At 59.3% G+C, this 14,620-nt stretch overlaps 1 protein-coding gene across 1 annotated transcript in view; it reads right to left on the bottom strand.

Moving 5' to 3' along the window:
- The window catches only part of ATP6V0D1 (ATPase H+ transporting V0 subunit d1), a 40,715-nt gene that overhangs the window by 7,812 nt on the left and 18,283 nt on the right, over positions 1 to 14,620 (bottom strand). The window contains exon 2 of the mRNA XM_054579325.1: positions 6,805 to 6,976. Within this exon, the coding sequence (XP_054435300.1) occupies positions 6,805 to 6,976 (172 nt within the window). The remainder of the gene's footprint in view (positions 1 to 6,804; positions 6,977 to 14,620) is intronic.

The following is a 14,620-nucleotide window of genomic DNA, read 5'->3' as shown; positions in this document are numbered from 1 at the left end:
TTCAGCTCAGAGGGCTGGCCTTTAGGGGAGCTCCCACAGGGCCCTCCAGGAAGGCGGCAGGAGGAAGAGGCCACAGCTCCTGTCCTGGTCTGACCCCCACTCCGCCTGCTTGCTGCTCCCCCAGCTCCCACCCGGCCCAGCGCCCTGCTACAACCTCTCCTCTCCTGGGCTTAGAGCCAGGCAGCTGCCCTCCCTCCACCCCCAGCCTGGCTGGGTCAGCTACAGGATGTGTGCTAAGAAGAGACAGGCCCCCCTTCTCAAACTGAGGGCTTCAGGCAGAGCCCATTTGCAACTGCAAGCCAAGAGGCGCAAATGGCCAGCCTTCTGACCCTGACCTGACAGCAGGCACAGGGGAGGCACCTCAGAGAGAGCTTTGTGCCTTGGTCTCTGGCCCCAGCCTGCATCTTCTCTGCACTGGACAGCACATCGCTCCTGCCCCTGATGCCTCCAGAATTTCATGTACCCCAGAACCATGCTGCACCCCACCTCCTGCGCCACTCTGCCTGCATCTCACGCAGCCTCATTCTAGCCAGCATGTTCCCCTCTTCCCTGGAAGAGCCACAAAGACCCCACCCCCAGACCTAAGAATGCTCTTTTACGCTCTCACAGCCCTCTGGGTAGGGAGTGGAGAAAAGAGTACTATCCAACTGCTTCCACAACCACCTGCACCACCAGCTGTCAGAGGAAATAAAGCACAGACAGTGCAGGCACCAGGCCTGTCGTAGCATAAGCCATGGCCAGGGTCCACACGCCTCCACCCACGGCCAGGGCTCCCATGCCCTAGGGCTCTGTAATCCCCACTGGCCTTGTCTTCTCAGAGGGATCCCCACAAGCCGGTCTTCGTTATCGAAACCTCTCCACTCCTTGTGCCCACAGCTCAGGGCATTAGTTTACACTGGGAGTGGGGCTGGGGTCAGAGCCCCAAGGAGGTGCCTCGAGGTCCTGGCCCCATCTCAGAGGAGAGCCCCGTGGGAAGACTGCCGTTTGGCCTTGCTGTTATGCCTCCAGTGATGTGGAACAGGCCAATGATGACTCATTTTTCAGCCTTGACAGCAGACCTGGGGGCCGGCGACAGAATCCCCTGGCTGCCCTCAGCCCCTCCTGCTAGAAGACCTAGCTGGGCACCAAAGAAAATGCTAAGCCAAGTCAGGGTCACTCGCGATCACACACCCCCGGCCCCCTCCACGGCCCCCTTCTAACCCAGGCTAGGCAGGCCCTGAGCACTCCTGTGCTCAGTCCAGCACTTCCTCCCCTTGGGTCAACTACCAGGTTGCTGCAGCAGCAGCATCTGGTTTTCTCCCTTGCCCAATGAGAGCCAGAATCTTTCTTCCTGGAAAAAAGAAGGCAGGGCAGGCCTGGTAGAGATGACGCTGGCCCAACCGTCTGCCTCTCTCCCAAGGACTTCAGCGAGCTGGGAAATCCTCCTCCTCCTCCTCGCCTGGCTTCAGCAGCTGCTTCCCAGCCCCCAGAAAGGCACTCCACCGTCCTCCCCTCATTTGGCCTCAGTAGAAGAGACCAAGGTTCCAGCTGGTCAGTGTCTCCCTCCAGAGGAAGACAGCTGCGGAGTGGACAGGCGGCTGCCCGCCAGGCCAGAGAGGCCCTCGTGGGGTGGGAGCGGGGCAGTCTGTATTCCCCTGCCCAAAGGCCCTTCCTCGCCCTGTGCCTGCAGGTTCAGCTTGGGCCCACAGAAATCTCAGGTTGGGGTTTAGGAAGACGCCTGAGTCCCTTACCCAAGCCCTGTCCCTCTGCCGTGCCCTTTGGCGCCACCTGCTGGAGATCCTTGGCTTGTACATTCTCACCACCCATCCTGGGGGGGTGCCAGCCTGGCACCGGTGAGGTGATGATGAGTAGGTAGGTACCCCTGCCAGTCTGTCCACCCAAATCGTCCCAGCACGAACTGCTAGTAACAGTATCTGTGCTCAGTCACATCTGAGTCCTCCAGAACCCCGCCCAGGGTGGAAAGTGAAGAAATATCAAGCTACGGTCTCAGCACACCAGCTTTCAAGGCTGGTTCCCTTCTACGGTCAGGATGACTGTAGTGTGGCCCATCGCCCAGCTACTGCGGCCCTCACCTTCTCCTCATTAAAATCCTGCCCCAAGCCCCGGGGCACGGTTGTGTCCTTCCATGTGACCTGAGCCTTCGGGGCTTTGAAGAGCAAACACGTGCTCTTCCCCAGGCTCAGGAAAACCGTGTGGCTATTGGCTCCCCCTCAAGGCAGGAACCAGGTCCAGCCCAGGATCCAGAAACCAGAGCAGGTCTGGTGCCGTAACCCAGAGAGACCCTGCGGTCAGTGCAGAAACGTTATTGTGGACAGCAGGGCTGGAGGGCCAGGGGAGGGAGGAAACCTATCCTGGAAGCCCAGGGCGGCAGCCCCAGGCAGGGCCCAAGGCTGGAGCGATGTGCCCTGGGGAGAATGGCAAATGTGCTAACAGGCCCGCTGGGCACTTGAGGCTGTTGTCCGGAAACAAAGCTTCCTTCCCGCTGCCCACTCCAGGCTGGTAGCGCTGAGGCCCCGGGCCAGGAGAAAGATTGTTACCATGCCCAGGCCCTGCCCATGGTACCCAGGGTGCAGGCAGGCACTGCACACCGGGAATGGCCCCCTTCCGGGAGGCTCGCTCATTTGGGAACAAAGGTCTTTGAGGCCCATGTGAGAATTCCCAGAGGCCAGACTTGCTCCTCTCTCAAGCAGCTCTCCCAGCTTCCCTTCTGGGGCCTACTTTTACATTGGAAACCATCAAGGAATGGCCCAGATCAAGACCCTCTTCACAGCCAAAAAACCCTGTTAGAGGCTCTGTCCCAAGTCACACAGCAAGTTAATGGCTAGGACTGGAAGCAGCCCTTGGTACAGCGACATATGACATGTTACCACATGACACGGAGCTGAATCATCTCAAGACCGCATGACTGATAACAGTCTACCTCACAGGCACCTCTCTCACTGAGGGTCTGCCCGCCCCGTGCCCAGCAGCTGCCCCCGCTCTGGCCACCCATTCTCTCCAGTGGCCTGTCTAACGCCACCTGATCCTGGAGTCCCCTTAGTGTGGGGAAGCCTCTGTGGCCCCTGCCCCCATCTGTGGCAGCTGTGCACAGGCCTCTCCAGGAGCTATCTACACCACTGGCACCCACGCCGCTGCATCCAAACATCCCCCTCCCCCCGGCCCTGGCCCAGAGCTGATACTGGTCATGTGTGGTGGCTGAAGGCTGGGTGGGAATCTACAAAACCACTGGACACTGTCTCTAGTCACAGGAAGGCAGAGAAAGGCTGGACCAGCTTCTGCTTGCACACCTTCAGTGACAAGGAACTCACTGCCTCCTGCAGGCGCCTATCCCAGCCCCCCTGCGGCAGCTCTGAAGGCAACGAGGAGATTCTGAGAGATGAGCTGAGGGCTGACCTCTTGGCGGTCCCAGCCTCTGCCCCAGCTGGGCCAGCTTTGCCTGTGGGCAGCAGTGGCATTGTTCCTTCAGGCCTCCACCCCCAGGATGGAGCCTCTAGCTGACACTGCCCCCCGCCTGGGGGACCACACTCTTCTCTCTAGGGTACAGGGGCTCCAGGCTCCAGCTGCTCATGCTGGATGTTGGCTCCTTCAGTCTAGAATCCTGCTCCCCTAATTTCTCCTTTAAATGCCCTTCCCCTCAACCAAGTAGCCACTTCTGCAGAGAAGCTGGTCTGACTCTCCAGACAGGGGGAGATCCTAGGCCCCTACGGAAGGGTTTGCCCCGTTCTGCACCACCACTCCTCAGTCCCGGGCTGAGCCAGGGTACAGGAGGCAGAGGGGAGGAGTGGAGAAGCACAGCCCGGGAGGTAGGACTTAAATCAGAGAGACACCTTGGGAGGAAGGACTGCTGGAGCGGGGGTGACAGAGGCGTGGCTCCTGATTAGACCTGGAGACCCTGGCCACATGACAGTGGTGACTCCAGCCAAGGCCTTGTGGTGGAGCGATGGGACCGTGGAAGCTGACTGGAGACTGGCCGGGTCGGGGAGGGGAAAGAACAGACAGCGCGTGTGTAAGTACAGGCCCCAAGAGATGGGTTTTTGATGGTGTGAGAGCTGAGGGTTTCAGGTGCTGACGGGAAGAGTCTGGAAGGGAAGATGGCTGCACAGACAGAAGTGCAGATGAGCGGCCACTCAGGGTCCAGGGGATGGGGCGAGGGGACAGGGGACACTGACAGTAGGACCCAGAAGAAGAGGAGAGCACCTCTGCCACTGGAGCGGGGTTGGAGGTACAGATGCAGTGCTGCGCGACAGACTGGCCTCCACGGTCCCTGTGGAGCAGGAGGTGGGCCGTCAGCCCAGAGCAACGGCTGGAGGATGGGAGAGGGATGGTGTTTAAGGTAGGGAGGTGGTTTTCCCACCTTTGAAGGGAGGCTGCAAGGTGCTGAGTAGGAAAAGCAAGCGGCTGGCTGGCAGGGGCAAGCCAAGGCCAACGGAGCTGGTCGGCATGCATGTCTGGCATCAGGGATCACCGGCCCAGTGCGGCCGGTTTCTCCAGCTCTGCTCCCAGCAGCAGAGATGGGGGAGGGCGCCTCCAGGCTGGAGGCTGCTGGGATTCCTCCAGGGCTGGGGGGCTGCCAGCCGGGCGGGACCATGGGACGGGCGGCCAAGAGAGCTGCGGATGTTGGCAGAAGAGCGCTCGAATGATGGACCAGGGAACCTCAGCTGGGGAGGGAGGAAAATGAAGACAGGGGCAGCAGGGGAGGAAGCAAGGCCCCATGTCCTGCTGAGTCCGGAACCCGCGTCCCACAAGGGACTAAGAGTGGGCTGGAGGGCCTGAAGGCTGTGGGTAGAGAGGGGGTACCTGACTCAGCGATTTCAAGGGTGGAGCAGTTCCAGGCGGTGACACTGCCTGAGGCAGTCATCACTGGGGGCGGCTGAGGTGGGGAGCAGAGGAGCGAGGCACTGGATGACGAGGTCATGGACCGAGCAGCCACAGGCTCAGACAGGCTGCCACGTGGCCGCTGAGCTCTTCCTGAGTGAGGGCAGGAGTGAGAGGATGGGAAGTCTGTAAGCCACAATCACCCATGAATGGAAGGGGCGGGAAGTGACAGTCTGCCACAGGACAGCGCTTGGCTGCTTTAGGCGTGCTTGGTGCTTGCAGCCAACCTCCAGCAAGGAGCTGGCGGCTGTGCGGCCTCAGTCACGCTCAGAGCTTTCTCCGGTTTCATGGCCTGGCAGGCTGAGACCAAGTCTCCCAGGGCACCAACACAGGCCAGGGGCAGGCTACACAGGCAGGTGGCCAAGCGGGATGGAGGACATCTGCCCTCTGACCACTGCCATGGAGTTGGGTCAGGCCTCCTCTGGCCAGCCTAGATAGAAAGACCAGAATATTCATCAGGAAACTGAAGGAATCTTGTGCAAACAAGGTGAAGGCCAGGCTCTGGCAATAAACACACTGTTTCCTTGTATGTCCTCAGCTCTGGCCTTGAGGTGAGGGATACATAGGCCCAGGCTAGGGAATGACTGACTGATGGGGTTCTGTGGTGTGATTCCCCAACGCAGCTGTGCAAGACATACCTCACCTCTGGCCTCTGGCCCCTGTAGGACCATGTTAACTGCACTTTGACCTGGGCTAGGGCAGGGATTACGGGCCCAGCCAGGGCAGCAGGGAGGCCCTTGGGAAGAAAGCCTGTGTCCAGGAGAGAGCCTGCTTCCCGGCCTGGGAAGGTTCCCTGAGTCCTCTGGGTGTACCAGCCTATGACCTTCATCTAAGAATGGTGCCCTTCTATCTGCTCTTGAGAAAGTAGCTGCTCCTGATAGGTGTGTGTGTGGGGGGGGGGCATAGGGGCATCAGGCCAGGCAGCAGGACTCTAGCCCTGTCCCCGCAGGGGACAAGCAGGACAGGTATGTCAGGTCCCAAGGAGGAGGGCGGGGGCACTGCAATCAGGCAACAGTAAAAGCTAGGTGGCACCCAGAACACACACTCACACTCCGCCAACTCAGAGCCCACTGACAGAAGCCAGCCACTGACCATGCCTCTGCTCACCACTGCATGGGGCAGCTACCAGGACAGGAGCCATCTCTTTGTCCACCAGGCCCTGGCTCATGGTTCCTGGGCTGTCACTGCAAAGGGAGCTCTCTCTACCCGCCCCTGTTTCCACAGGTACGCCTGGCAAGCAGAGGTTGCCTTGTCCAAGTGCCCACCCCTTGCCTGCAGGTCCAAATCCTTTCCTCGCATCTCCACGAGCTCATGGAGGCGGGGCTGCACCCAAGGGTTAGACAATGGGGAAACTGGGCAGTGAAAGGTCATAAGCATGGGTGCCTGGCCAGGACTTGGAAAGGCAGCAATGTGTTCAGCCTCTCCCCCTCCCCCACCCCGCCATCCCCTCTTCCTGCAACCCAGGGCCATGGTCAGAGATGAGGAATGGGCCTCAGCCCAGACAGGACCAGGGCCAGCAAGCCCGAATGGTCCACCTCAAGGACCTGGCTCTTTAGAGCTCTGTCCATATCCTGACCCCTGACCCTGACATGGGGTGAGGGCCCAGTGAGTGTCCCTGTGGGTGCTGGAAGGTGAGTGAGAAAGGGCTCCCATCATCCTTGGTCTCCGCACCCCAATCTCTGTACCACCAGGATGCGGCACGACAATACGGGATGCTTGCCTGCCCACCAGATTCCCAGACAGCAGTGAAGTAACCGGTGACCCTTTGGGTGGTGGCCTGGACACCTGGGGTTGCTGAATGACCAGCCCAGCCACAGAGCCCGGGAGGACTCTAAGGACAGCTGGCCTAGCCCCTGCTGGGCCGGGTCCATCAGGTGCAGCTGTCCTGCCCAGATGGGGATGGGGCGAGGCACCACAGGACACACTCACGTAATGAAATCCAGGAAGCTGGCGAGTGGCTCATAGGCGTGGTTCCTCATGTGGCGGAACTCCACCACCATCTTCTCCTTGAGCCGGTCATCAATGACTGACACTGTCAGTGGTGACGCCTCGTTGGCCAGGAAGTTGCCGTAGTCAGTGCTCTGTAGGTGCAGCTTCAGGTCTGAAACCCAAGGGCGGGGTGTGAGGGCTGGCCATGCGGAATCTCCCCAGGGCCTCCAGTCCCCATCCCCCCCAATTCTGGGGCCCAGCTTCCCCCCTGGAGGTGTGTTCTGCTGCTACCTTGACTTCCTGTCTCCACTTCTACCACACTGTTGGCTGAGAGCCTACTCCAAAGCAGTCAGCCAAGGCCCGGGAGATGCCCCAGGCCTTTGGGCCATGAGCCAGTATACTTTCCAAGTACAGTACAGAGTCTAAGCACAAGTAGAACCATTGTTCCCCCAAATGACAAGGCCTGGGAAACCCCAACTGAAGGTGCCATTCACAAGCCTTTGAGGCCTTTCTGCATGGTGGGCTCTACCAAGGCCCTAACCTGGAGCAGAATAAGACACAAGCTTTGCCTTCCAGGGCTAGCAGAACAATCCAGCATACCCCCAGGCAGAAATAATACATATGAAATAAAGAAGCCCCAAGCCCTGGGACTAGAGTGGAGAAGGCACCAAGATACGACTGGGAGGATGAGAGGGCGTGCTAGGCTGGGCCACAGAAGAGGGCGGGGACGGGAAAACACAAAGGTAAACAGCCAGGAGGATGGTGTAAGGGGCAAGTGACCTATAGGGCAAATGTGTCAGGGGGAGAGGAGGCTGGGAGAAAAGACTGCCCTTGCCCTAGGAGAGGCTGGGGGCAGACAAGCCAACCTTACAGACTCACCTGGGCTCGTAGGGACAGGTGTGAAGGCAAAGGGAGGAAAGGACAGGGGCAGGACAGGTGAGACCTGGGAGATCCTGGCAACAACCCAACAGTGTCCTAGCTTTTGCCCTTGCTTCTCACCGCCCCAGTCTATTCTCCACACACAGCCAGAGTGCTCTTCTTAAAACACAAAGCGGACCACATCCATCGCCTGTCCATCCTCACCTCAGGGCCCTTCCCTGTCCCCTGCCAGGAGGGCGCTGACCCCTCCACTCCTCAGTCACACCCTCGGCAGAGGCCTCCCTTGCAGCCCCGTCAGCCTTCACTTCTGACGCTTTTCTTTGTAACACCCACCTCGCACAGGACACATAAGCTCAATGAGAGCAAGGACTTTTGGTCACTGTGGTATCTTAGAATCTAAAACCGAGTAGTTCTGGTGCACTCTGACGCCTAGTAAATAACTGGGTAATAAATGAAAGACGGGTGAGGGCCGGTGAAGGCAGCAGAAGGGTTACTTCCGAATTCTGAAACGGGAACACCGCGGGAGTGATGGCTTACCAAGGACAGTGGCCGAGAAGGGGCCGTGTGTGTGTTTAAAGGCCCAACAGCTGGGGCTGGCTTCTGTCGCAGGGGGCTGCATGCTTTCCGTCCCCTGGGGAAATTACCCAGAGGACGATGGGAAAGGTGAACATTTCCACCAGCACCCGCCCCCTGACCCCGACCAAGGCCTTCTTGCGTGTCCGCGTGCGTGGGCAGCCATGCTATCCTGGGCTGCTCACACAGGAAGGAGGAGTAGGGCACATAATCCATCTACAGGCTTTTGGGAGACCCCTGTGAGGCCCCTCCTTCCATTCCCCATCAGAAGAACGCTCCAGCCTCGAATCAGGTGTGCTAAAGGAGAGGCGGGAGAGTGTGTGTGGGGCGGGGGGGGGGGGGGGGGCGGTGCATGTCACTGGGGTAGACCCTTCCACCTGCATCCCTCGGTGACACTCGGGTGGCAGGCAGCTCTCAAGTCCTCTGTGGTGAGTGGGCTTTAAACTCACGAAGCCTGCAGGAGGCCTTTACCATCTGCTGCTTTCATCAGGACCCTATCGTTCACGCCTCCTTTTCTCCCACGGCCATCCAAAAGGGGAGCGGAACTAAAAGCAAGGTAGAACAGGGAGAAGCCCGCAGCCTCCTGCTCTGCCACATGGGCGCTGCTGCCTTTTTGCCCCAAAGATGTGCACACTCATACATCCTCACCCCAGGCCATCTGCCACGAGCCCTGCCTGGGCTCTACTTAGCCTCATCCGCACCGCAGCCTGGCCAAGGCCCACTTATGCCTAGAATAAGGCTCGGGTGGGAGAAGGTGCTTTGCTCAGTGACACTTCAGTTGTTGTAATATCAGAATGATTGTCCATGTGGTTGTTACAGAGCAGTTCTTAACCGTAACTGACAGGTGTTGATATAATAGTATATCACCTTGTATTCTTACCTCTAGTAATGTGCTTTATGTGCTGGATGTTAATATTCTTGACACTGGGCAAGGGCACAAGCCCTTTTAAGAGAAATATAGTTTACTTGCACAAAACTGATTAGTTTTGAGAGATCGTTAATGCCCTTGAACTGGTTTTTGTGGGCATGAAACAAATGGTGAGACTACGAATTGGTCCCTCTTATTATAGTATGAAGTCTAATAACTTATCAAGTGACGTTGATGCCTTGATTTCATGTACTTTTATCTATGAGTAAACACTGTGATCCTTGTTGGGCGGGGGAAGCGGGTAAGGGCTCTGGCCCGGGCGCGGCAGGTACTCAAATCCCCGTTAGGAGAGCCCGTGCAGCAGATAGCGGCCGGAGGCCTGGCTGGGTCGGGACCCAACCCTGCCCACTCTTCTCCCCTTCGCTCACTCGACAACCTCCCCACTGCCAATTACCTTCTTCTCCCCTCTGCAGCCCCCACTGACTCCATCCAACGCCTGGCACTGGTGAGGTGGGAGTTAGCACCCCAACATGAGAGGAAAGCAAGGCCACTCTAAGTGGAAACAGATGGGGCCCTGGTGAGTTCTCGGCCCCTGCCAGGAGCAGCCCGTGTCCTGGACCTTCCAGGCCTGCCCATTTCACAGACTAAGAAAACAGAAATCAGAGGGAATGTGAAAGTTGACACAGTCCAACAGTCAGGTGTAGAGGGGCTGAGATGAGGATCAGGCCTCGTGGACTCCGCCTATCCCCAGCTCTGGTCTCCTCTCTTCCCTTTATATCCTTGACCACGTTCCCCCACAGACTTTGGCCCAGAATGGGCCTTTCAAATATACACTTTAGTCCCAGAAGGGCTGGCAGGTGGCAGAGAAGGGAGAGAGGGGATGGTGGAGGCCTTGGCCTGACATGACTCATGGACAAGTCCCTCTGGCATCATTTGCGGTGTCAGCCATTCCTTGAGAGCTAGAAAAGTGTGCATTTACCCAAGAGGGGCAAAGCCCAGGGGTGGGCTCTCCTCTGCGTGCCCCCCAGCCCCCAGGGCTTAGCACGGGCCTCAAAGCAAACACGCCTGTGTCCTGGCTGCTTCGTTTTGCTGACGCTGCATCTGGGGAAGCCACGGCTCCCAGCACTGCTGGAAGGCAGACAGCCGGGTGGTTTCTGCTGGCATCTGTCAGATCAGAGCAAACCCGGGAGACTCTACCGAGAATCCTGCCCAAGGCCTGAGAGTCTTCCTTACCAGGAAACTCATTTTTAAAAGTCCCCAGGGACGATGTCAAAGGGCCATTCCAGACCACTTTCTCTGGCCAAGCCTCGTGTCTCCCTGTGACCCAGGGAGAGGGGACAGCCTGCCAGCCAGGAAGGCGACTTGGATCCCTCAGCTTGGCCCACACAGGGCTTCTGAACCAGCTCTGACCCTATTCGGGAAACCTGGCGCCCAGGCCCAGTGGCTGGCAGCCCCGAGCCCTTTAGACAGTCCTCAGGGCTGGGACAAGGCCCGTTAGAAACCTCCCCACCACCTCCCACCCCAGCTTCCTGCTCTCTCTGAGGGATGCGAGGAGGGGGAGGGGGGTGTGACTGGGGGATGGGATCTGAGCACAGGAGGAAAGGCTTGGAACTTGTTGAGAGCTTCGTGGGAGACCTGGCCACTCAGCCCTGGCCCAGCCCCCGAGGGCAGCCGAGGACGCCAGGGGCTCTGGGAAGGCAGGGGCTAGTTCTGCTCTGCGCTCAGCAGCCTGACAGCCTCAGCGATGGCCCCAGAGAGCCCCAGACGTGCCTGGGCTGAGGCTGAGCAGCGTTCCGGCTAGGAGACTCAGGGGACCACTCTGGTCTACCCACATGCCCAGCTGTCTACCCCAAATCCTCCCATCCGTGGCCCGGCACCAAGAACGGTCAGCTTGGGATCTCTTGCAGCAAGAGACTCCCTCAGAGGCTGACTTCTCAGGCCTAAGAAGATGCTGCTATCAAGAAGTTCAGTCTGCAGTCTGACCTGCACCCATCCACAGAGGAGGCTGACCAACACAGCTTCCCACTGCCTCCGTTCTCCCTGAGGACCTTGGGACTTCTCCACAGCACCCTGACCCCCTCAGGCCCTCCCCACACCCCCTCTGCTTCCCCGGGCGGCCTGTCCTGATGTTCCGGACTCTCCCCCCACCCACTGTCCTGTCACCGCCCGGGCCTCCTCACTGCCACGCTGCCCCTTTGCTGGCCTCCTGGCCCGCATCTTGGCTCCCTGCTCCCAAGTCCGGTCTCCACACGATTATGAGAGTAAAATACTCAAATGTGTCACTGCCACCTTTACCCAGAGGCCCTTGCAGCCCCAGAACTAGAGCCCTGCCTCCTCCCCACAGCCTGGAGGCCCCATGCCCTCAGTCCTAGCACTGCCTCCGCCTCAGCCCTGGACTCTCGGGCCCGCCCAGCGCTTCTCCCCACCTGGGGCGACCTGCCTGTGATCTCTGCCCCAAGCAAGTGCTCCAGGGAGGCCCACAAGCTGCCCCAGAGAGAAGCCCTTGAAATGCAGGAAACAGGGCTGCTTCCTCCGGCCCAGCCAGAAAGGCCGAGTCGGGAGGGCACACCCCCAGCTGAGCGCGCGCCTGCCCGCCCGCCCTGTTTACAAGGCAGCACTGTCCACCTGGAGGCTGCCTGTGTCAGAGCCATTGCCCCAGCTCCAGCAGGATCCAGCGGAGCTCTCGGAAGGCGCCAGGGCGGGCTGTAGCCCCACACCCACCTGGCATGGCTCTTCCTCCCAGGGCCCCCCGTTAGGACCACACCAGATTCAAGCTGGCCCCATAGCTTCCATCTGTCCCTGCATCTCCTGGCTACTCCTCAAGCCAGGTCTTCTGGTCCAAGACCCCTCAGCAGCAGGGCCCTGGCCCCAGCTGGCATCTCTGATTAACAGGACGGCATGAGGACTCCTAGCCTGATCTCCACTCTGCAGGACAGTGTGGGCGTGGCAGCCAGCCCCAGCTAGGCCTTGAGAGGTGACAGCTGGGCAGCCTGCCCCCCCCCCCGCCCACTTCCTAAAAACTGTCCCCTGATCCTGCCAGCCCTGAAAATGATCTTTCAGCCGCTCAGGGCTCCCAAAGGCAGAAGGCACACGGCCTCTCTAGCCTCCGCACCTCTGCAGCCCCTCCCAAGGGCCCCGGGAAGATAGGAAGGGAGGTTCTCAGCCCCACGATGTCCCAGGGGCCCAGCAGGCAAGGAGGCAACCCCTGGCATGGTACACTAGGCGGGGCAGCCCCCTGCCCCAGACTCACTCATGGTCTCATGGCCCATGGAAGGACCCTACTGGCCAGCTGGCCACGGCAGAGTGTGAGAGGACAGTGTGTTCCCAGACTTTACTTCTGCTTTTCCAAAGGTCACTCAACGACACTCTCCTGGGGAGCTCAGGGGTTTTCAGGAATTGTGGCCTGCTGAGTGAAACCAGATGTGCAAATATGCTCCCTAAAGCCGAGCGTGCCCACCCCTCTACTCCCTGCGAGGGTGGCAGGGCACTGGAGCCTGTTACACGTCTCTCCTGGACCCAGGTGAGGGGTCTGCTTTGAAAGAGCTGGACCTGGGCTCCAGCTCTAATACTCACTCTGCCCCAGAGGCTCTCTGATGCTGCAACTTCCAGGGGTTCAAAGCAGGGAAACTCAAACAGATGACCAGATGTGGCCAGATGACCAGACTGGTGGACCAGTGGAGCCAGAACCGCTCCCCGCCCACCCCCGGCAAATGTGCTGTGCCTGAGTCTCCTTCCCAGGCTCTGGGGGTGGATGAGATATCTTCTTCGTATCAGCTCCAAAGCAGATGTGTACACTGGCTGCCTGGCTCCACAGGGTCAGAGCGCTACATCTGGAACTCCCAATATGGGAGCCACGGCATGGAAGCCATTAACCCTGGGCTTCCCTGGGGCCTGCAGCACAGACTTAGCATCCTCTTCGCCTCCAGGCCTCTGCCAGGGCACATCACAGGCTCCCTGCACACCTCACACAATACCAGCTAACTCTGGGTTCCAACTCTTCCTAGCGAACGTCAGTTCTTCCTCCTCTCTCGGGTGCCATCTACCATTCCATTGCCAGAGCCTGGGCACTGCCCCTGCCCCCCGCTAAGGTGTCCATGGCTATCCCCCTGGCCAGGGCGGGTCTGCCCATCATCCATTCGCCGGTCCACGCCACAGCCCAGGCCCCCTCTGCAGCCCTATTTTGTTGGATCTCTGGTTTCAGGGTATTGCTCCTCGGGTGGCTGAGTGTGCTGAGAGAGGGAAAACCTGGGCTTTGAAGCCACAGTGTCCTGGGTTCAAATCCTATCCCACAGTTTGGCCCTGAGCAGCTTGTGAAATCTTTCTGAAACCATGTTCCAGGCTGGTCACCTAGTGAGAGTCCCTATAGTGTCAGCCTCCCATGGCACCTGCCAGAGGCAGAGTTATACAGAGAGAACTGAACACAGCCCACCACAGACCCCTCTCCTGGCAGAGAGAATCCCACCCAGAGCCTCCCTACTAACGCCCTCAGCGCCTGTCAGGCACTCTCCACACCTGGCTCCATGCTCAGGCTGGTCTACTCAGGGCTCTGCAGAACGCCCCTGCCTTCCTCCCCACGGTTTGTGCTTCCCCTCCCCCCGGGGCTCAGGCATGTTCTCCTCCCCATCCTGAAGGCTGAGGGGGGCCTCGTGCAGCCTAGGCGTGCAAACACACTCTGCTATCTCCTGGCAAAAAGAGGGGCGGAGCAGGCTTGAAATCTGGGACCCTTGCCCACAAGCCCATGTCCCACCTCACCTACCAGCAAGATCACATAGAGCTACGGGCAGCCCCGGGGACCTAGTCAGAGGCTAGGGCCCAGCTCTGCACCACCTGCTACACCCTGAGCTGCTGCCCTGGGGGCCACAGGAGTGAGCAGAAGGTGGTGCAGCCAAGGGCAACTTGTGCTCCACGGGAAGCCCCCAGGCTGGCGAGCCAGCAGTCTTGGGAAGAACCTGGAGTCTACTGCTGGCACAGCCACATGCAAGTTACTGGGTTTCAGCTGGCGCAAGGCAGAGCCCCTGCAGGGAAAGGACAGCAAGTTCTCCCTCCATCTCTAAACCAGTGTTTTATTTCATGCTGGAGGGCTGTCAGGGAGGTGAGGCATTTGCAGAAGGGGATGGGGCTGATCTGCAGAGGTGGCCTAGCTGCAGCCAATGGCACCATCCACCAGCATATTAGATAGAGGGATCAAACGGGAGTGTCACTCCCTGTGTCCAGGAGGCAGCAGGACGTCTGACCCAGGTTCACCACCCTTCTCCCTGCTCCGAGCCAGGTGGCAGGTGGTGGCGGAGCCACATTTAATTACCCTCACGATCTCAAGAACACCTCGTCCCTGTGGCTGGAAGAATAAAAGCATCTCTCACATCCCATGAGGAAGTCAACCCATCCAACAGTCAGGAGGGTGCCAGGTAGGTGACGGTCCCATGTGCCAAAGGGAGGGGCAGAACTGGTTAGTGCTGCACCCAGGGCAAGTTCCAAGAAGCTCTCCTCTGAGCGGAG

Source organism: Pteronotus mesoamericanus, unplaced genomic scaffold (assembly GCF_021234165.1).
Source record: "Pteronotus mesoamericanus isolate MK-2021 breed Mesoamerican mustached bat unplaced genomic scaffold, CSHL_Meso_final contig_52, whole genome shotgun sequence".
Taxonomy (NCBI): Eukaryota; Metazoa; Chordata; class Mammalia; order Chiroptera; family Mormoopidae; genus Pteronotus; species Pteronotus mesoamericanus.
Note: the sequence above shows the minus strand (reverse complement) of the source record. Positions and strands in the feature narration are given on the sequence as shown.